This window comes from Indicator indicator, chromosome 3 (assembly GCF_027791375.1).
Source record: "Indicator indicator isolate 239-I01 chromosome 3, UM_Iind_1.1, whole genome shotgun sequence".
NCBI lineage: Eukaryota > Metazoa > Chordata > Aves > Piciformes > Indicatoridae > Indicator > Indicator indicator.
Window position 1 is genome coordinate 33,531,017 of NC_072012.1, and position 23,304 is coordinate 33,554,320.

Here is a 23,304-nt window from a genome sequence, read left to right on the forward strand (position 1 = left end):
ACCCTTTCAAATATATTTAGAATTGAGGACTCATCCTTGTCTTTGACATAGTATATAAAATAAGCTTTTGCTGCCTCCTCTTCTATGCTGGTTAATTTTAGAAAACTTTTTTGCCACTCCCTAATACATATGTCAAGAGAAAATGTTAATGTGAACTTATCGACATCTGTCGAAACAATTTTAGTATATGTGGAAAAGGAAATTAATCAGAGGAACAAACGCTCTTGAAAGGAAGGAAATTTTGTTTAAGGGCTAGGGGGCAGCTTTAATTCACTTCCATTGTTCCACAGCAGTGTAGGACATGCAGTCCTATTTTTGATGTTTATCATCAATTGCTGATGAAAGATTTGGACTTGCTGAACTCTTAACTTGGCAGGTAACTGAAAAGGGAACTAAAATATGTTGAGGGAAAAATGCAGTATTAACCTTAAAAATACTGTTGCTTATATATTCTGTTACCGATTATGTAAACTCATTTCATCAAATGTGTACAACTAATATCAATGTGGATTATTACCAAAATAAAACTAAAAATATGATATTCCATGATTAATGTTATGGGGTTTGTTATTTGGCTTATATCTTACTTATGAATTGGTTCTATTTCTTCTACCTTGCTTTTTTATGTTTTTTAGCTTGTAAGTCCACAGTAGGGTGGATACTATTTGAAGGTCTCCCTGTCTTCTTACATTCTTATTTCAATAACGGGGGGGGGGAGGGGAGGGAAATCTAATTATACTTTAATAATTGGTCACTGAAAATAGATTTTTTTTTTTAATATATATAATCTTTTTTTCTTCCTTTTGGAGTGGAACATACGAAACGAGTGACTGCAAGCCAGTTCTTGTACTGGATTTGCTACTTTTCCCACAGCCCGTCATACACATACCTCCTCTCCTTTTGTTCCTCTCCTTGCACATTCTGCTGACAGTCTTCATCTGCCAGTACATAAGTGGGGGCAGTGACTGCAAAGGGTCAGCTTGAGAGCTGTAAGTGTGAGTGAGATGTCTTGTTGTATGTGATGGGAGATAAGCTTCCTGAGAGTAAGAAAAGAATCATCTTATTTTACAGCCTGATCCTGCAGATTTGTACTGGTTGCAGACCTAGGAGAGAATATTTGAGAGTACACTTTCCTTCTGCATCACACAGCTGCATAATCCCTAGGATTGTTCAATATTGAGATTTTTTTTTTTTTGCAGTATCACACAATAAAAGTTCTGTTTTCTAAGTCATACAATAAAAAGTATTCTCATGATGTGAAACAAGACTTGTTCCACAAGTTTGCTTGCTCCTTCTGCCTATGAGAGCTCCTTTCTGTCATTTGTTACTTGAGGAGATTGCTGGTGTCTACAAGATAAAAAGTTAGCAGTCCTAGAAGAAATCACTAATCATAGAGTAATTTAGGTTGGAAGGCACCTCAAGAGATTGTTCAGTCTAATCTTCTGCTTAAAAGCAGGACTAACGTCAAACATGGATTGAGTTTTTGATGGCCTTATCCAATCTAGTTTTGGAAATCTTCCAGTGACGGCGGTTATGTGTTTTCCCTGGGCAACACGTTCCGGTCCTTATCTGCTCTCAGCGAGAATAATTTGTGTCCAGCTCCAGTTTGCCTCATTAGATCATGGGACAGCTATTACTTGCCCTGTCAGTGTGCAGACCTGTAGCATGACTCTCCTTCTTTGTCTCTGTTCCACACTGAAAAGTCGTGTTTAAACTTAGCTTTTCCTCAAAGTGAAGCTGTGTGGTTTCTTTTGACCAACTTCTGCTCTTCCCTGAAGATGTTTTCTGATTCTCTATTTTTTTTTTACTATAAACTTCTATTCCGTCCTTAATTTAACATCATGCTATACATGTTATACACATGCTAGACACAGCGTGTCTATAAAGGAACTTCAGGTTTACATTCTTTTTAAAGTAGCAGTTAAACTCATATTTTAATCTCCTTGTTTAATATTTCAGTTCCTGTGTAAAGATTTAAAAGCTCTGTGTAACTGTGATATTCTTACTGGACTGAAGTCAAAAGCATTGTAAATAAGTTTAAGCTTCTCCTCTATTGAAGTAGTGAAATTAATGAATATTTAAGACTTTTTTTCCTTTGGTTTTAGATATTTTCTCTTGATTTGTGCATGCTTACTGTCAGTTTTCATTAGCAGTTGCCTGTTGGAGGATTTATCTTAAGTCTCTAGCCACAATTTTGTGCACCACTGACACAGGCTAGAAAAATTAGAAATTTCTTATGGTCATCTTTTCACACTTTTAAATACTTTCAATCTAAGTCCTTCCATTAAAAAGCTAGTCACTGTGCAAATGGGTATGTACAGAAGAACAGAGCTGACAGTTCACAAATTCCTATAGCACCTCTCAGTGCAGCAGTCCTGATTACCTTCTACAGCAGCTGTACATTCTGTGGTTTTGAACTTCATATGTGAGACTAATGCTGTTTTAGCACAGCCACCATATTGTACAGACAATTTTGAAGGACTCATTGCCCATATGATATTAGACTGTACATTCTCTAAACAATGAGTATTGTAAAAAACATATCTTAGCATTACTGATAGCTCTCAGGACTTGAAATTCAGTTCTGAAAGATGATCTATGAGAGAAAGTGTTCTGATTCTAGTATTTCTATTTCTCCCATCTGATATACTTCAGTGAAGTGCAAAAGGACAGAAATACTACTGGAGGAATTGTGAAAAAAACCAAGCCTAGCTTCTCTTTCTGTCACTTTGCCACCTCAGTTTTAGGGAACTACTCATTGTTTCCTTTCTACCAAACTTTTGCTTTATCTTTTTAGTGTTGTCATTGGAAATCAAGCCCCATCCCTGGAGATATTCAAGGTGAGGCTCAACAGGGCTCTGGGCAACCTGATCTGATTGAGGACACCCCTGCTTACTGCAGGGAAGGTTGGGCTAGACGACCTTTGGAGGTCCCTTCCAACCCAGACCATTCTATGATCTTCATCTCATGACAGTTTTAGTCCTTGTATTAGAAACATGGAAACATTTGTTTAAAGGCTTTGCATTTATCTCCCTTTTGAGTTGGAAGCACCCTGAGATGACTTTGCCATTTATGATTTGAGAGTTACTATTCTGTTTTATCCTGTAGTTGAGGGCATATAGCTATGGCTTCAGCCCTACAGAGTCCATCGTCCCAAACCATGTGCTGATCAAGACCTTTGTTTTTTCCAGTCTTTAGCTTTCAGGTTTTCTTCTAGCCACTTCAATTCTTTATGCTTTCAGATTGTCCTGATTTTCATTCAGTATAGTTTCCTCTTTTTCTTACTTAATAAATCCAAATACCCAGTCCTGTTATTATTTTGGCAGATGCACAATAAACTTTTCTTGCTCTGTTAATTGTTATGCATGTTGAAGGAACATGCCACAGAATAGATTCTTATTGTATACATACAATGTGTGCCAAGAGAATAGCTACTCATAAGTCATAGAAAAAAATGGAAAGAACACATTATTTCACGGGTTGTCTACCTGTGTTTCTTTGAAGGCATGAATGGTAGCCTTTACCTATGAGATCAGTTAATATGCTTGGTTTCTCTTTTTGCTGTTGGTCTCTGGATTTAAGGATGGAGGCTCTGGTGGTCTTTTTTATTTACAATTGAGCTGCTACGTAGTGTTTCTTCCTTCACTTTGATGGCTCATTTTATATAACTAAGTGGCTTTTACACTGCTGATAATTTATATATGGACTGTGCTTCCACATCTATTTAAATCCTTAACCTGCTTGGTTGGGTTTGTCATCTTGTTTATCACTTTAATGCATTTAAGATCAAGTTTTTGGTTTCAGTTGCTTCCTTTACATCAATTTCTAAGACACAGACTATTCTCTAACTTCAGTATACATGAAGCCACAAATACAGCCCCTCCCCATCTGGCTTTGTAATGCTACCTTTGGAATTAGCTATTTTATTTTTAAGTCTAAGTTAAAGATATTATATTAAAATAATGGACTAGTTAAAGGCTTTTTGCAATGCAATTAAAAAAACAAAAAACCACAAATAGGTTCTACCAGTTTATTTTTTTCTCCAACCAACCACTACTTGACTTTGTAAGCCTAGCTAGATATTGGATCTGAGTGAACTCTATACACTTCTTCTGAAGTTATGCTCCAAAGGCCTGTTGGTTTTTTTTAATAAATATTTTCAGTTCTATTTATACTATCAACTTGAAAAATAGACTAAAAGTATTTCAAGCATAAGAATATGCAAGCAATGCTCTGATGACTGCTTTAATTTTTAAGGTTTGTTTTTCTTTTCCCCCCATAAATTAGATGACTCTTAAGCCTGAGATTTTAGAACAATATTTTCTATGAAGGCTGTTAAAAGTCAGTACTGGTGTACTGTGTTTTAAATGTATAAAAATATGTTCTCTGAAACTGATCTTATTTTCATATTGGGCTGAAGAACCAAAAATGTGTCAAGCAAAACTACGTCTGTCCTTTACTATTTAATATTTTGTGTTATGTCAATGAAGTACTGTAGTTTGGAAAAATAATTCTGTTTTAAAATAATGGCATGGAGGAACATATCATGAAGTTTTCAGAAAAGCCTTGGTATTTCTGCTCTCTGCTTGCTCCTATTACTTAAAAATCTCTATGTGTGTAAACATACCATCAAATTTTTATTTGAAAAATACTTTGGTACTGCACCAAATTGTTATTTCTGTACTGAATTGAGAGGGGGGAGGGGTCCTTTTATGTAGTGAATTGTATTTACTGGAATGAAATCTCTGAGCAACATATGTACTTCTTTTAGAAATTGTAAACAAATACCTGAAGAAAATATTTTTACAGTGTAAGTAATACAACATTGTCCTGTGATTTAGGATTCTTCTGTGTGTGGATATACTAAAAAAGACTGCGTTTAGGTTTATTTCTTTATCTGTTTGGTTTCTTTGTTAGGCCCGGCGCAAAGAAGTTTTTATCCAGGAACGATATGGAAGATTTAATCTGAGTGACCCATTTCTGGCTCTTCAGAGAGACTTTGAGGCAGGTGCTGGTGATAAAGAAAAGAAGCCAATATGCATGAACCCTCTGTCCATTTTAGAAGCTGTTATGTCTCACTGCAGGAAAATGCAAGAAAGAATGGCAGCTCAGTTGGCTGCTGCTGAAAACAGACAAAAGAAGGTATTCTGCTACCAATTTTTTTACTTTTTTGTCTCCTGGTTTGTTCTTTCATACCACTTTTTTTGATGTGCATCTTGTCTAACTTGGTTATCATTAAGTATGTTAAAATGTTATCACTTAATAGTCATATATACTGGGGTGCTAATTTTCTGGTGATATTTTGTGTCCCTATCTGATTGATTCTGTGAATTTAGCTCTGCTTCTGGAATAAATAAAATATAACGGGTACAAGTCAATGCTGTGTATAAGTGGATAGCTCAGGTGAGCTGAGAAAGCAAATAACAATACATTTTTAAATCAACACCATTGAAACCTAGGGCAGCTACTGTTACTTCTGTTTTAACCTAAATGCCATAAACTAAAGAATTTATTTATATTTTATATTAGGTGTTTGTTTCATAAATCACTAAAAATAAACTGTAACTTTAAAAAATACTTTCTGCATGTTTAGAACATTTGGTGTAAAAAGAAAATTATTCTGGAACAAGTATGTTGCAAAATATCTCATATAGAAAATAAATCAAAGTTGTGCATGTATTTCGCTAATAGCCATACATTCCTAAGGTGTAGCTATATATGAGTATGCTATATGGGGATGGGGTTTATGAGAGGAAAGAGGGGAACAGTAATATAATTGACTAATATAGACCAGTCATTTTCTAATTAGAAAATAAATGCTTACTAGGTATTAAATTATCTTTTGCTGTGTATAAGATGGTTAGCATGTCTTCAGCAGCTGTGAAACAACTTTTCAGTGACAGTTTTATGTTGATTTAAAAAAAAAAAACACCCAGATAATGATTAGACAATTAACATAAAATTGATTTTGGTACTAATTGCTCTTTAGGAAATAATCACGTCCACAAAAGTACTGCAAATTATGCTGCAAATGCATGCTTAAATTAAAGCAGCAGACCTTTTCTTGTTATCTTAGCTGTTTTCTTTAGTTTACTTCAAGCATCCCTACCTCTGTGTTAAGACTTAAGAAAAACAGCACGTTTTAAAACATGAATAATACTACAGTGTACGTAGGAGGTATAAGTGGCAAAACAGTGTGACGGCCTACGTAGTGACCTGTTACGTGTGCTTACCCAGTACTTCTCTTTGAGAGCTCCTAAATGCTGAACTTCATATGCTTTGTAAGTAAGTTGGTATTTTAGGGAAGGGATTGTCCCTTCCCTAAAAAGGTTAGGGTTAGGGGTTAGGGGTTAGGGTTAGGGGTTAGGGTTACGGGTTAGGGTTACGGGTTAGGGTTATGGTTAGGGATAGGGTTTACGGTTAGGGTTAGGGTTTAGGGTTAAGGTTAGAGTTTAGGGTTAGAGGTAGGGGTTTGGGTTAGGGGTTAGGGTTAGAGGTTAGAGTTACGGTTTAGGGGTTAGGGTTAGGGGTTTGGGTTAGGGGTTTGGGTTAGGGTTTATGGTTTTAGGGTGAGGGATTGGATTCGTAACTATAATGGTTTGTAGTGGGAAAATGATGTCCTCTGGATATCTAACGCTGTAGATCAGAGATCTCCTGGTTTCACGTTGAAACTCCCTCCTTCTTTCCTTCCTTCCTTCCCTCCTTCCTTCCCTCCTTCCCTCCTTCCTTCCCTCCTTCCTTCCTTCCCTCCCTCCTTCCTTCCTTCCCTCCCTCCTTCCTTCCCTCCCTCCCTCCTTCCCTCCCTCCTTCCTTCCCTCCTTCCTTCCCTCCCTCCCTCTCCCTCATTCCCTCCTTCCTTCCCTCCTTCCTTCCTCCCTCCCTCCCTCCCTCCCTTCCTTCCTTCCTTCCTTCCTTGCTTCCTTCCTTCCTTCCTTGCTTCCTTCCTTCCTTCCTTCATGTGATGCCTCCAGATGCTTCAAATATAGTGGCCTTAAATGTATTGTTGTGGTTTAAACTCAGCTGGCAACTAAATACCACCCAGCTCGTTTCCCTCCAAGGAGAGTGATAAAACTCATTAGTTGAGATAAAGACATTTTAATAGGTAAAGCAAAAGCCATGCTCAAGCAAAGCAAAATAAGAAATTAATTGATCACTTCACATAAGCAGGCAGATGTTCAGCCATCTCCAAGAAAGACATGTTGGTTGAAGGAGGCCTGTTGATGTGATTTAGTTTAGTAACCTTGTTCTTAAAGCTGATTATCATCAGCAGTACATCTGCTCATCTGTGAAATTTGTCTAGCTCAGTCCTGAAAACCCCCAGAAATGGCAATACTGCAGTCTTTCTGCACTACTAACCTTGTGAAGATCTTCTATTCAAGACTGAGCCTTTTAAAGAACTTTTCATGTTAACTTTGTGTTATGAGACCCCCACCTGCCACTACCAAGAAGAATTTGACTCTTTTATCATTGCCAGGGCCCTTCAAAAAGAGCAGTGTGTTACTATCAGATCATCCCTCAGGATTTTTTTCTTTTCCTTTTTTCTCACTAGACTAAGCAAGCTGAGCTCCCTTTACCTTTTCTTACAAATCATGCACTGTGTCTCGCTTTTGGGGGGCCTTTGCTTGTTACTTCTTTCTGGGACACTATAACTTTCTCAGTATCTTTACCATTTTTCAAATCCTCTTGGACACGTTTCCAGATGATTACATTACTCATATGGTTTAGTGTATGCATGTAGTGCACTTTGCAAAAATCATGTTATAGTTAGTTCATAAGCTCATAAATAATTACAGTTAGGTCCAAATCTGTCATCTAAAGGAAAAAACGTAATCTTTAAGTTTTTTTCGATTCAAGATGATGTAGCCAAAACAAGGGTGGGGGAAGAGATAGGCATAAAAGATAGTATAAAATAAGAAACCAGTGCTACTCTTGTCAATTTGAAATGAAATAAAGGGCTTTATATAGTAGAGATTCTTTATTTATATGCAATGTTTACAAATAAGATACTATAACAGTATGGCAGGCTGATTTGATCTCAATATATATTAAAATCTGCTTGCAGTTATTTGGAAGTAATATAGTTTCACAGCAGTTAATTTATAGAACCAATCCCTCATCTGAAAGCAAAATGGAGCAATAATAAAATATAGAAAATCTTGATAATATTTTCACTATAATCTTGTTGTGTTTCCAAGCTTTAAAAATTTATATCTATTTCTCATAATTTTTATATCTGTTTTCACAAAAAGAAGCTGTTCAATGTATAACTGCTAGTGTTGGATACTTCACTTGAAGTGCTTGTAAAGCATCCAAATGCTATTGGATGGTTTGAAAAAAACAATGAAATGCTTGAGAAAATATAATCATTTTTCTGCATGTGAAGAACTGTGAATGGAGCCATTCCTAAATGCAGTGTCATCACCATAGCTTCTTAATTGGTATGATTTCAGGAGGGAAATTTCCTATTGCTAAATACCACATCAATACTGCCATATGTAGAAAGTGGAAGAAAAATATAAAGTCAGGTAACATGATTAGAGATGTTGGGAAACTGAGACACATTCATCTATAAGTGTGAATTCATGCAGGATTTATTGTTTGTTCTCTCTGCCATTTCACTTCCCTTCCTTTTCAAGCGTTTTGTTGTGCTTTAATTCTACTTTCCACTTGGGAAAAAATTATCCTGGGCACAAGTGCAGACTTGCTCTCTCTTGTGCTCATCTCTTGATGGCATGAGTTTCAACTCTATAGTATAAATGGAGAGTAATAAAACTTATTTAAAAATTGTATTAGCTTTTGTATAAATGCATTTTAATTAAATATAAATTATAGACACATCTGCAGTCCTGTGGAAAAACCTTCCAGAGTTAAGAAATTTCATCTTCTGTTGGAGAGCACAGGAAACAGTGTGCTGTAGCTTCTGAAAAACTGTTGTATTGTAATGCCTGGTTTGTTGGAGTTTGATGGGGGATATTTTGTTGTTTTTTTGGTTTGGGTTTTTGTGTGTGTGTGTTTTTGATGTTGGGGTGGGTTTGTTTGTGGGGGGTGTTCTGTTTGTTTGGCAGGTTTTGTGTGTTTGTTGGTTTTTTTGCCTGGGTTTCTGTTTGTTTTCATCTAGCAGCTACATCAATATTTTAAGCATTGACTGAGAGAAGATATTTCATAGCTGTTACCAATCCCCAAGGCCATCTTGTTTCCCACATTACAATTTATAGTAAATATATTCATGACATTATATCGTCTTAAACTGTGTAATTAATATCATTTTACCATGATATTACAATTTTAATCTATAATATATGATTCTTCTTTCATCTGTTGAAGTAAAATTTTTATTCATCATAAGATTTTAAACTACTATTTGACACAGCCCTTCGTAGATTATTTTTTCTTTAGTAAAATGTTCTTGTATTGTAGAAGCGTGAAACAGTTTCCCACTGTGGTGGTAGAAATCAATCATTCATGCTTGTTAGCACTTTTTTTTTTTTTCATAGATATCTGAAAGCATTTTCCCAGAAAAAGTTCCCACTTAGAAAATGTGCTTTAGTGGTACAGTTCTGAATTCTTATTTCTGTATCAATATGTGTGTAAACTCACAAGATTAAACCTCAAAAAAGAGGTACAGAAGAGGGAATACTGAGCACTTTCATAGGGTTTTCTTCACTGCCTTTCTAAACATTCAGATAAGCCATATAGGAAGCTACTGCATCAGTATGTGAAAGGAGGAGCAGGAAGGAAGAAAGAAATTTTTCTTTTATTGTTGTTTGACTTGTTTAAAAGTTTGCTTGTGAAAATACAAAACAATTTGAGTTGCATTATTACTAGTAGGCATTTTTCTAAAATAGTGCATTAACAAATGTTTCCATTGCCTTTCTAGAACAGGGTCTTTGAGTAAAAGCAGAATCAGCGAGCAAGATGAATTAGAGGTGATGGCTATATGAATGAGGGGAAAAATTACTCTTGTCCACTATCTGTGTGTAGTAGATTTTTTTTTAATTCTAGCTTATAACATAGTTTATACATCACTGATGTCAGTGAGAGACCACCTGCTCACTCTGCTCAGTAAGTACAGGAAAGTATTTTTACCTGTATCAAAATGTTGGTCCCAAAAATTCATGTTCTTTTAATAAACTTTAAAACAAGATATAACATGCTTACTATGGGCATGAAGGACTGTGTATTTCAGCTCTAATCTCCTTCAGTCTGAGGAAGACCTAAACCCTAAACATTTCACTTCTGGGCCCAAAGTTTTCTTGCAAAGTTCATCTCTTGCTTTTGTCTGGTTCCATTACTGAGAAAAGAACTTTCTGTGTTGTCCTGGGTCTAATTTCTGGAGAACAGGTAGTTCCTCACTCAGTAATCAAAAGCATTTAATAATTTTGGGGAGCCTCTGTGTTGTCATCAGAGGAAAGTTGGTAGGCTTACTTAGTTTCTGAACTGCTCTTCAAGGGTGCCTGTCTCTTTTTTTAAGATTATAGGCACTTGTGTAGATATCACAAATCACTTTCCTGGGGTGGTCACGTTCGTTGAAGGCATAATTTCAAAGGTTACAGTATCAGGTTAATACTAGTTAATGTTGAAAGTTTCCTTCTTATTAGTAAGAATTTTTCTCTGTGCTTTCTTACAGTTGGAAATGGAAAAATCTCAGTTACAGAATCTTGAACTGGAGCACAAAAAGTTATCTGCTCGTCTTGAGGAAGAACGTGGAAAGAATAAGCATGTAGTATTGATGTTAGTGAAAGAGTGTAAGCAGTTGTCTGGCCGAATTGTAGAGGAAGCTCAGAAACTGGAAGAAATGATGTCAAAATTTGAAGAGGAAAAGAAAAAGGCTACTGAGCTGGAGGAGTCTCTTGCAGCTGAGAAACAAAGGAGTACACAAATGGAAGCTCAAATGGAAAAGCAGCTGTCCGAGTTTGACACAGAGAGAGAGCAGTTGCGTGCCAAACTGCATAGAGAGGAAGCGCACACCAGTGACCTCAGAGAAGAGAGAGATAAAATGATCAAAATGATCGAGCAATTAAAAAAGGAGAATGAAAGTAAAGCTAATCTCTCTCTTAAAAACAAAGATAAAAATAAAGATGGGAGTCTTGTTTCTGTTTCTGTTGAAACAGAAGAACCAAGTTCAAGAACTGTTGCCTGCCAAACAGATACTGTAGTGATGGACAGTAGCACAGAAAGTGTTAAGAAGTTGCCTTTGACTGTATCTGTAAAGCCTTCTACAGTGAACCCAGCAATGTCTGGCAATACAAAAATGAATGTGTGCCCCAATGCAGCATTTGTGAAGCCTGTCATTGACAGGCAAGCTTCATCTAGTGAACTTGTCCCTCCCACAACTCCTGTTCTTACACAGAATCAAAACAGAATTGAGGAAAATGGACCAAGTACAGACTCATCACCTGATTTACCAAGTAGCACTTCCCCTTTTCTAAATAGTACTTCCCTTTGCACTCCTGCAGCACCTGCTGTTGCAGCTCAGAATTCCTCACTTACTTCATCTATGCAAAGTTTGCATTCACCATCTGCCAACACTGCTGGGCATCCAGGCCTAAATCCACGAGTCCAAGCAGCTAGATTTAGATTTCAAGCAAATGCTAATGATCAAGACCAAAATGGAAACACAACCCAAAGCCCTCCCTCAAGGGATGTATCCCCCACTAGTCGTGACAACCTAGCTGCCAAACAGGTAGCTCGGAATACCGTTACCCAAGTCCTGTCAAGATTTACCAGCCCTCAGAGCAGCGCTCCGTCGCGGCTGGGGACGTCGCATTCCATGGAAGCTGGCACTTACCCCCCAGTTGGTAAAATGAATTTAAAGACTTCTGGTGTGTCAAGAATTGACAGAGGAAATCCTCCACCTATTCCTCCTAAAAAACCAGGGCTTTCGCAGACTCCTTCTCCACCACACCCACAGTTTAAAGCTTTAATGGATAGTAGTCGATCCCCAAACACAAGTGCAAAAACTGACAGCAAAACCATGACCTCACCTCTTTCAAGTTCACCACAAGGAATCAGGGTAATAAATGAGGAAATTATTTCTAAGTCCTCACCTCAGCTGCCACCAAAACCTGCTATAGATTTATCTGTGGCACCTGCAGGCTGTGCCATACCAGCCATAGCCTCATCTCAGGTGGGTGCCTGGCCTTCCCACTTCCCTGGACTGAATCAACCTGCATGTTCAGAAAATTCCTTTGTCATTCCCACCACCATTGCTTGTAGCTCCTCCATAAACCCTGTTAGTGCTTCATCCTGTAGACCATGTGATTCAGACAGCCTCCTGGTAACAGCATCAGGTAAAGGGATTGATATGCTACGAACTGTGTCCCTATGTTTCGATTCTCCTATAAATCTATTGATTTATTTATCTTTTTATACCTTTCTCTTTTTTAATTTCTAAAAGGTGAAATTTTCATTTATATTTTTCCACATTCCAAGGGTATGGAAATTCTTTTGCTGATTTAGTAATACTATAAATTCGTTTGCTTCCTCAAGGAGCTATCCAAATTGAAGGCTTTTTTTTAAAGGTAAAGAGGACTAATGTTTAAAGTAAATGGTCTGCATGTGATGGCGTCTTAAAGAAACTCCTCTTTTTTTCCTCCTTAGGGGTTTTTTGGGGTGTTTTTGTGAATGCTGTTATTTTGGACTTCAAAATATCTTCTCAGTCTGAAACAGTGTTTTGAAAACTATTTCTGCTGGTGGTCTTCTATGGAAAATAGTTACTGTCAGTTCAGTTATGGTACTTCAGATCCTCATATCTTTAGTCCCTCTATCATCATGTATGGAGTATAAAACCCCTACACAGCTGGTGTGTTTCCGTCACAAAACTAACCACTTTCTGTTCATAGCTGCACCACTGTCTGATAAGACTGTTGAACACACTCATCAGTCTTGTGAAAACTATTCCAAAAGCAGAGTGTGGCAACAGTATCTGTTTGTACAGGAGATGTCAGAGTTAAGATTATTAAGGATTTTTTATTCAGATTCTACCTCACTGCAGATTTTCTGAGATTCTGGAGTAACCTAGTCATAGTTTTAACATCTGGCTGTGGCACCATACTTTCAGAGTCCTCCCTCATTTCTGAACTGTGCCGTAAAAGTGTTAGCTCAGAAGCCTCATCTTCCTCTTGTCTACTACTAGTCACAGTTAACAAATGTGGGAGGGATTTGATGGCTGCCTTGTAGTTTGCTGGTTTTCATATGTTTGTCCTGAATTTTCATCTTAATTTCTTATTCCTAGTTAGTCTCTCCCATGTCAGAGCCCAGTATTCCACACTCCAAACCTTATTTGCCTTCAGGTTCTATTTGGCTGAATAATGGAATTAAAATTTCATTTTAAATGAAAATAATTATTAACATACAACAAATTAGTGTCAAGATCATCCTCAAAGTGAATAGTTTTTGTAGGCAAGAGGCTGTGTTCCACAAATCCTATTAGCATTAATTAGGCAGTATATTTCAGTTAGTTCTAGCTTGAAAATTCTACTTGACTTCAAAACTCCATGTATTGTTACTGCTTCAGTTTGTGCTTCCAAGTGTAAACTTTTTTATTATGACAATAATCAGCCTTTCAAATAGGATTCCTCAACCAAATAGTCAATTTATGTTTCTTAGGAAATTTGTCACATTCCTCAGGGACAATTCTCAAAGATAGGATTTTTGTCCAAAAAGTGTTAGGATTTTGTTCATTTGTGCTGGTTTTTTAGAGACGTTAATTCAATATCCCTTCATTATTGACTACAAAGAGGCTGAAGGAACTTTAATAACTTCATTTGCAATATTCAAATATTCAGGAGCTCCTTTGCCTTTTATCCAAATGAATGCTTATTATTTATTGCATTTATACTCCAACCCCATTTTATTTATTTATCTATTTTGGCCTAGTGTTCTGCCAAACTTCAGAACTAAATAAAATTTGAGTTACAGATGTTATGCAAGTATGGAAAGACATTTCCTTCAAAATGTTATGCTAAGAAAAGGAAAAAAAAAACAAGCAAGATTTTATAAATATATATGGAAATAGACTTTGTCATAGAAAAGATAATCCAAATTTAATAACACTGTTTTCATTGAAATAGTGTGGTCAGTAATGCCTGAATTTGTGTCACTTACTTTCTTTTTTTTTGTTTGTTTTCTTTCAGTGTAGCTGGTTTTGAGGTGAACAACATCTAACAAACTATAAATACTTCTGAAGCTTTGCTTCCTGTATCTGCATTTTCATGCCTCTAGGCAGAGATTGAGTTAGTTTTATTAATGTTCTGGTTAATTTTAATCTGGTTTATTTACTTTTTTTTTATCCAGAAAATGTTTAGAATTTCAATTTTACTTTTAGTTACAGCAGAGTATGGTGAAATTTTATTCATATTTTATTGTATAGTAAGTAGTGAGCTTCAATCAGAATCGTTAATATTTTTAAACAACAGTGTAAATCAAATATAGCATATTAAAAAGGTATTGAAAGGATCTTCAATTTCTATTTTTTTTTTTTGTATGTCAATAAATCCATGTTTCTTCTTACTATGGAGTCAGAACAATTAATAATAGCCTAATCACTGAAGTATTCTATTTATTAATTTCAAAACAGTTTCCTAGTTAGCTCAGATTGCTTTAAGAACACGTCAGCATCCTGATTTCACTAAGGAGTGTCTTGGTTCTGGGAAGAGTAACTATTAAGAGGAAACTTAAAATCCAAGCACTAAATTTTTTTTTTTTTTGTGTTCTGCAAAATTAATGTGATGATACCTTCTCTTAGAGGCTGCATGTTGCTCTTTTCATCTCTGGTAGAAAAAGACACCAGCTTTTGTCATTAATCTTGAACAGACTGCACATAGAGAAATTACAATGAACATTTATGGCCTGATTCAAAATCTGTGACAGTGTTTTCATTAACTTCAGCAGCCTTTGAACTGGTGCCAAAATGCTTCTGCTCTGTTTGGATTTCTACATTTCAATGGCTGTTAAGACTTCAAAATGGAAACAAATGTAGGCAGTTGGATTTTCATACCCCTGGGAGTTCTGCTTTTACTTTCTTCTTGGTTTTGCGCTATGTCACTCTTCAATGAAGTATGGTTTTTATTTTGCTCATTTCTATAATGATTGATTTTTTTTTTCTATATATACAATTGGCTTCAAAGATAAAAGAGGTTGTGGGGAGGGACTGATCTGGGCTCTGAAATTAACCATCTCACATTCTGAAGCTGATGCCAGAAGCTGTTTTTGTCTATCCCTCTGCCCTTCATCACTGCATGTCCTACAAGCTTTTACAGATGCTTCACATGTCCTAACTTTTTGCATCTCTTAATGATGTAACTTATTTATTGGTATTTTTTACTGTTGCTGTATTTTGTTGGATGAATTCAGCTTTATTATATTGCTTTACATTGATGCTAAAGTTATATTTATGTTACTATTTGGGGTTTTTTAATCTTTTTCAGTAGGACAATCTAATGATAACCTAGTATAATGAATTGTGACAACACATTTTTCATTTCAAGGATTTGAAATGAAAGTTAAGGTACCACATGTGGCACAAAAAAGTTATTTTATTTTGATATTTCTGTTAATGATGCTTTAATAAAACAAAACAGGAAGCCAAAACAAAACAAAAAAATAGAACACACAAAAAAAATCCCCTTGGACTATTTTCAAATAGGAAGGGAACCCAGAAATACTATTCATATTGGAAAATGGCTTGGTAAAGTGAACTTCATTCTTAAAGCTTAGTTTCATGCTCCTCAATTTCCCCCACATAATTACATTATAACTTGGACAAAGAATATTAGCATCTGGAGTGCCACCCAAACAATATCTGCAATTGGTTAACTACCATGGCAAGTCAGTGAAAACTACAAGCACCGTTTTAAACCATTTTTAGATCTACATATGTGTGTGTATCTCTCTCTCTAGAGATATATATATGTGTGTGTGTGTGTGTATATATATATATATATCAACAGCTGCAGCACAGCTAGTTTCAAAGAACAACAAATAGTTGGAAAAATAAAATTACTTTTATTATGGAAAGGAAGAACAAAGTTATTCTTCAGACATTTGGGGATTTTGTAAGAGTTAAATGTTCTCAAATATTGAAAGCGGAAATAAATACATATTTTCTTTTACCACTTGATGGCTGAAGTTTACTTTTGTATATTGCTTGTTTTTTTACAAACTTCAGGAAAACTTCAAAATCCTCTGATAAAAACGTTGGAGAAACAAATACTAGTAAGTGTATTAATAGCCAGAAAGTAGATTCAGAATTGGAGTTATATGAAGGTAGAGTTAACATTGTAGTTTATCAGTGGTTTAAAGTTGGATTTATAAGGTAACTTCTTAGCTGTAGGGCTGACTTTCTAAGACAAAATCAAATCAGTAAGTTGAATAATAAGCTAACATTGTGAAAATACTACAAATGTGTTTCTTTTACATTCTAATCTAGTAAACTTAATTTGAAACGACAAATTTTGCTTTAGAAACGAATGTGAAAATACTTCAAGCAGTTAATTTTTTTGTGTTTTGAACTGGGATCAGACTATGTCTTCTTCATTGGACCTACTCAGATGATGGATTTTTGTGTAAGTCTGAACTTCAATTAAAATTTTTCCAAATCTTGCAAGGTTCCCAAATCTCTTGCTTCTATAGAATTCTGATAGGAAATTCCATATTATTTTTTTTCCCTTTTCCAAACTGTGGAGATATCCCAGTATGGCTGAGCTACAGCCACATGCTTTTTCTAGTTCCAAGTTTTGGAGGTTGTATAGCACTTACCAGCTTGGTGGAGCTAGAGGCAATGCCCTGTAAGCTCCTCTTTTTAGTCTTGAGTGTTGAAGAATCACAGCAAAAGCTAGCTAAACTTTCTTTGTATTTCAGCTTCAGATAACAGCTTATTTGTGGCCACAGAATACAAAATTATTTATTAAAGAGAGAAATGTAATGTGGATTTTCTGAAGTTAATAGTAAAAATAAGAAAAAAAATCTATTTTCTCTTTCAGTCTTTGAACAAGGAAGAATGCATAAAATTTTCTATGCCTTATGCAGCAAACTTCGTATTATTAACAAACTACCTACTAAAGCTGATAAATAATGAATAGAACATTTAACAGAAATAACTCCTAAGCTTTCAAAATTTTGGAATGAGTATTTTTTTCTTATCAGGGTGGAATATTTCACTTGTAAATATTCTGTTATTCATACTGGAGCATTTTGTAATATATTGTATAATGAAATGTTGCTGAGTAAAAGGAACATTAAGGTACAGTTCAGTAATAATTTATTTCTATATTATTTTTGTAAATTATTTCTAATTTTTTTTTCCAATCTTATTGAAAAACGCTTAAAATTAAGAGCTCTCTGTGCAGTTTTTCTGTGCATATGCAGATGGGATATAAATACTAAAGTTTGCACTAAGACTGTAAAGGAGCATGAAATTTCTTACGAAAAGAAGTATTTTGTTTTGGAAACCTTTCTTGAGATACTTAAAAAAACCTTTCCCAGCATATCAGCAATTAAGCTAAAACTTGAATAAACTTTCAGTAGTTTCTGAATTTTAATGATGTAATTTTTTTCTGAGGTATCTAGCTGCTACTTAAGTTCATAACTAGTTTCACGTTAACCTTTCATAATGAAATCCTGTTCACTTGCATTAACATCTGTCACCTCTGTATGCAGTTCTTGTTCTTCAGAATGCTTTCTGATGTATAGAGAAAGCATCATCACAAGACTTGTGCTAGACTAACAAATGCTGTCATCTTGAAGATGTATGTTAAGTTTTAAAAGAAGACAGATAAAGCAGGGCTTTGTTTATGTGCCTTCTGTCTAACTCCTGTTGCTTTAACTCACAGGCTGGTCTTCCTCCCTAACCCCTTTGTTAGCAAGTGGTGGTCCTGTCCCCCTGGGTGGCAGGCCCACCCTTCTTCACCAAGCTGCTGCCCAGGGAAATGTCACTTTATTATCAATGCTGCTTAATGAAGAAGGACTGGACATTAATTACTCTTGTGAAGATGGCTATTCTGCCTTGTATTCTGCTGCTACAAACGGACATACAGGTGAGCGATACTAAGCTCTCTTATGGCATTTATGTGAAAGTCAAAGCTTATTTCATAAGATTTTTAGGTCAAATGCATTTATTTTTTAAATGAGAAATTGAAACAGATTCATAAATTATATGAAAAAAGTCAGAGTTTAGTGTATACGTAAGCAGTGGTTCTTGAGGCAGAACTTGGGTCACAAAAAACATTCTTGTTTGTGGTAATTCTGCAGGAACATCCTATACAAAGCCACTGGATTTCATCCAGTGTTGTGTGACAAACAAAAGATCATTTGTAGCAAAGGCAGAAAAGAAATAACTTTGCAGGGAATAAGCAGAAAAGAATAGGTTATCACCAATGTTTTGACCTTCTGCCATAGTGGAGAAAGTGATGGAAGATGGTTTCAGAGTAGTGTGTTACTTGTGAAATAAAATGAACTGTCTTTATTTTTGGATTAGATGAAATAGCCTTCTCTAGACTACTGAAATATTTAACATTTTTCTTTCTCTTTTCCTCACTACTCCAAGCCTCATTCTCAAGGAGGTAACATCTCTAAACCTTTCAACAGTCAGTCTTAATATTTTATGAATGTGTTTATGAAATTAGGCAAATATATTTGCAGCAGATACGGATTTCCTGGATGCAAACTCCAAACAATAATTATCCGACTGTTAACATAAGGCTTCTGAACAGCAGCTGTCTTTAACATTCCAGAACATGTTAATGTGGATTTTTCTACTTATATAAAAATCCCCTACATTCTTATATTGTAAATAATACCATTATGCTGGTTTGGACATTAAAGATGAAATCCACCCTGACCAATGACAAAAATTCAATTAATTTTTAGTGAAGTCAAGACTTTATTTCACTGTAGAAGATGAAACATAGTGCCACAACTTTCTCAACAGTGTCTATCAAGACACTTGTGTCTTTCAACAGTACTTTGTGGTTTTATTTAACAATGTATTTATTAATAACACAATTAGAAAACCCTGTTCCAGTGTTCAAAAGAATCCTTAGAGAGACTTCTCTTATTTTCTAAAGTGTTTTAAAAATCAAAGTAAAATCCACAGCTAGGCTGATAGTGTGCATTGCTCATCTTGTATTGTTAAAATGTTTTGAAGCCCTGATTTTTAGTTACAATTACTTATTGACAGCAAAGGCAATTTAGTTTCTTGGTTTATTGTCAAAATTTCAAATAAGAGAGGCACTTGACAGAAGAATGAGAATATAATAATAAAACCAAACACATGCCTATGCATTCTCTAATTGTTTATTTTAGTTTTAAAGATAAAAAATCTGTTACAAGGAGTTTAGTGTTGCTCTTCTATTTATAGTTGACAGGATGTGAAAAACATTTCGTTGTACAAATCATCACATTTTAACAACTGAATGGATTGTATTAATTCAGAATGAGAGAATCACACAGCAGCAGTATTTGTTATCTCCTTAATACATTATATGAACACTGAGAGTAGATTAACTACATTTTTGGTGAAAGGTTTTTGTGTTTAATATATAATCCTTTCTTTGTTACTTGCAGTTTGTCTCCAAGTGCATGGATAGATGAAGCTCTTCAAAGTGGAGACTTTTACAAACATTCATGTGAAAATATGTACGCTTAAGAAAAGTATAGGAATAAATCCCTCACTTTAAGAAATCCTTTTTAGTAGGGTTTTTTTTAACCATATAGAAAGAATAGACGCTGAAGTAATTTTAAGAAAGAAAAATAATTTATTGTACATCTTTTTTCATTGCATTGAGTAGGACTGTCAATGGTAAATTAGTGTCTTTTGGATGCTTTTTTCTCCTTAGAATCATAGAATCACTTAGGGTGGAAAAGACCTTTAAGGTCTTAAGCTTACCTGGGTGGGTAATCACACTGTGATCTTAGTTTATTGAGATTTCTTGAGGGCTAGCACAATGAATACAGCCCTTCTGAAACAAACACCATGTTGCAGAGTCTGGGAGGAGTGGAAAGTTAATGATCTCCACACATTTTCAGTTTAGAAATATAGTATTTGAGAAGTACAGATAGCTAGAGAATAGTAAATTGTAACCAGTGTGGTGGCAGCAGCTGGTATGTGCTCTCAGCCCAGTCTGTAGAGAAAACTGAGTTACAGAAGAAAAGAGAGCACTCAAATGTTCTTTCCTGATCCGTCCTATTTGCAAAATGTGTAGCCTTCCTGTTCATAAACAGTTGCCTTTTGAGAGCTGCAGCTGAGGGGTTTTCAGCACATGAAGCAGCTGCTTTGTTTCCTGCACACACTGTCCCCAGTTCTATAAATCTGAGAGAATTTCATCCTAAAAATACACACTAAATACTTTCTTTGTGTTTGAATGGACACAAGGATACTTTAATTTTGTGATTTCACCACTAGGCTGGGTTAACTGAACAGATTGTTTGTCAGCCCATCTTGGTTTGATCCAATAACAAAGCAGTAGGCACTTCACTTGACGTGTGTCCATTTAGCTAATACATCTGAATTGTGTTGCCACACAAGAGGCAGTTGAGAAAGAGAATTAAATAATAAGAGTTCCTGAACCTGGGACATGTAGAGAGATTAATAATATCCTTTGGACTCAGCTATATGCTAATTGTATGCATTTGTGGTATAATTGATTCTCTTCTATCCTGAGTATTTGGAGGCTGTGGCACCCTGAATGATAGGAAAAACTGGAATGATGTGGGAACTAGGAAGGAGTGAGGTGCAGAGACATACAGCTACATGGATTCAGCTCTGCCGAGCCCCAGGATGTATCTGCATGGTGTTTGCCATCACTCTCGAAGAACTAAGTACCCAGCTGTGGTGGAGAGCAGTAAAGTCTCCAGGTGTTTGTGCTAATACGCTTCCATGTTTTGCTTTTGTTTTGACCAAAACCTTTAACAACATGAATGTGTGTCTTGTGCCTGCCCTTCTGCCCAGTTTCTCCACTGCTGACTACTTCTGTGGCAGACAGCAGTGAACTGGAGTAAATGAGCCTGGATTGACTCAAATGACCTTTCTCCAACTCCCAATCAAAAGTTCATCCAGAGGACCCAGGCTTCCTGGAGATGCTGCTCTTTTATTCAATATGCCACCAGAAACAGCTCATGTAGAGTTTACTAGCTCATATGGTATGCCTTAAGAAAGTAGCTGTATTTCCTCGTGCTTGCACCTATCCCTGAGAATAAAAAGCTCTTTACAGTGATCTTCATCAGAAACAGTATTTTCACATAGACAAGCAACCACCCAAATGATCTGCCAATCCATAATTCTGAGTTAACCATATCTTTCTAGACAGGTGGTCTTGTTCTGTGTGTTCCTCATGGCTTTTGCATGGCTAATGTATGCTTTATGAAGAAACCAAGAAGTATTCTAACCAAATACTTGAAACCGCTAGAAAAAATGTTTTCAATGTCTTTCATAAACTATGGAAGTATTTTAGGATGTCAGGCAGGAATCTGTATTTTTTAATTAATTTTTTACTATAAGACTGGGATTGACAATAGAAAGAGAAGAAAAATGTCATTATTAGCAGAGTATTTTTTGATACAAAGTGATTGAAAATACAGTTTGATTTTATTTGATGTTAACTACTACTTAACTGAAAGCTTCTTTATGACTTAATAAACAATTTCCACATGAAGTCCTGGCAGTCATTTCAGATCAGATTACTTATTTAAAAATTTAAGAATCTTAGTTTACAATATAATGATTTACAGTGTTTTGAAGTCTTAATTATTAATGTTAATTTATTTATTTAATCAACTCCACAACATCTGTGTTAATATTTAAAAGAATTGTAACAGGATTAAATATGTTCAGGAATGGTTTAGATTAGTTAGACTTCTGAGTAATTCTCAATACGTTTCTGATATCTAAGATAACCTTCATTAGCAAAGCTTGGCTTCAGGATCTTACCCAGTGCTTTAAGCTTTCTCAGAAATCATGTCAAGACTTTATAATTGGTGTTCTAGCTGAGCATATTTTCAAAGTAGTAGTTTCAACTATAAAAGATTTGTTTTATTTTGGTCTAGAACCAATTTCAAGACCGTAGAACAGATTAAGTGTTTTCTTCAAATTTAATTGCATCAAATGATATTCCATTTTGTGGATGAAAAGCAGTCTAATTACTATGTCATTAATTATCTTAATTTAGCTGTAGGATGGTGGAATCAGGCTGGAACTGTTTTTAGAATGTTATTTTGGAAATACATGAATTTGGAGTGGTTTGAGGAAGTTTGAGTTTGTCTTTTTTTCTGATTTGTCATTGCAATCCCAAGTCAAAGTGTCCTAGAAAAAGATTGGCCAGTGCCAGCATGTTGCTTGAGTTAGGTCTGGCTTGTGAGCATCCCGGCTGTGGCTGTCATATTTGGGATGTGACACATGACTGCTAGTGGGCCTCTCCTGACTTTAGGGGCTGCTGGATAATTCAGATTTCTCACTTTGCAGGTGAATTAGCTAACACTGCTGGAGTTACCAGCAATGGGCAGGTATTTGAATCCCAGTGGAACGCAACCAAAGTCCTTTTTGCTAAAGAGTGATGGTGCCCCCAGGGACTCAATTCTCAGCTCTCTCCTGCAAACTACTTCCTGAGTTTTTACTTCCATTCACTAAGCTGTGTGATATAGAAGTAAATAGACCAGTTGCTGTTGCCTCTTAAGCAGGTTTTAATGTACATTGACTTTAATAGTTTGGTTATTTGCATCAGTTTGTTTTTGCTCAATTTCTAGAATGTGTGAGGTTGCTGCTGACTGCAGAAGCACAAGTTGATGCTGCTGATAAAAATAGCTTTACACCCTTGTGTTCAGCAGTTGCTCAGGGACATGTCAAGTAAGTGAAGTGTCGAGATTTTGCTTATCGGCTATTATGCAATTTTATATTCTCTTTATATTACAATATATTATACACTTCTTCATTGCATTACTGTTGCACTCTTAGTTATAAATGCGCTGAAGTATAATTTACTGAAAGCATCTACAGAAACTGGTATTCATGTGCCATTGTGGTTTTAATATTTTTCCATGTGTTTTGTCTCCAATTGCAGCTCATAAGGTTGCCAAACATGTATTCTTAATAACCACATAGTGAAACTGGTCTACATAGGTGTCATATCTTTTAATTTTGCACTGATTTTCTGAAACATTGATAACTCTGAATATCGTATTCAGAGACAAAAGAACGTTAATCTGAGTATTATCTAGAGCAATATAGAATCACATGATTTAAAAACCAAAACAGGTTTAAGGGGTTTTTTGTATGACTAACTTTGAAAAACAGAAAATTGCATATCAGTCAAA

At 35.6% G+C, this 23,304-nt stretch overlaps 1 protein-coding gene across 1 annotated transcript in view; it reads left to right on the top strand.

The window, feature by feature from the left end:
- Positions 1-23,304, top strand: part of CTTNBP2 (cortactin binding protein 2) — a 64,453-nt gene that overhangs the window by 11,543 nt on the left and 29,606 nt on the right. Inside the window, exons 3-6 of the mRNA XM_054399981.1 lie at positions 4,918-5,142; positions 10,628-12,290; positions 17,832-18,035; positions 22,738-22,837. Coding sequence (XP_054255956.1) covers positions 4,918-5,142; positions 10,628-12,290; positions 17,832-18,035; positions 22,738-22,837 — 2,192 coding nt within the window. The remainder of the gene's footprint in view (positions 1-4,917; positions 5,143-10,627; positions 12,291-17,831; positions 18,036-22,737; positions 22,838-23,304) is intronic.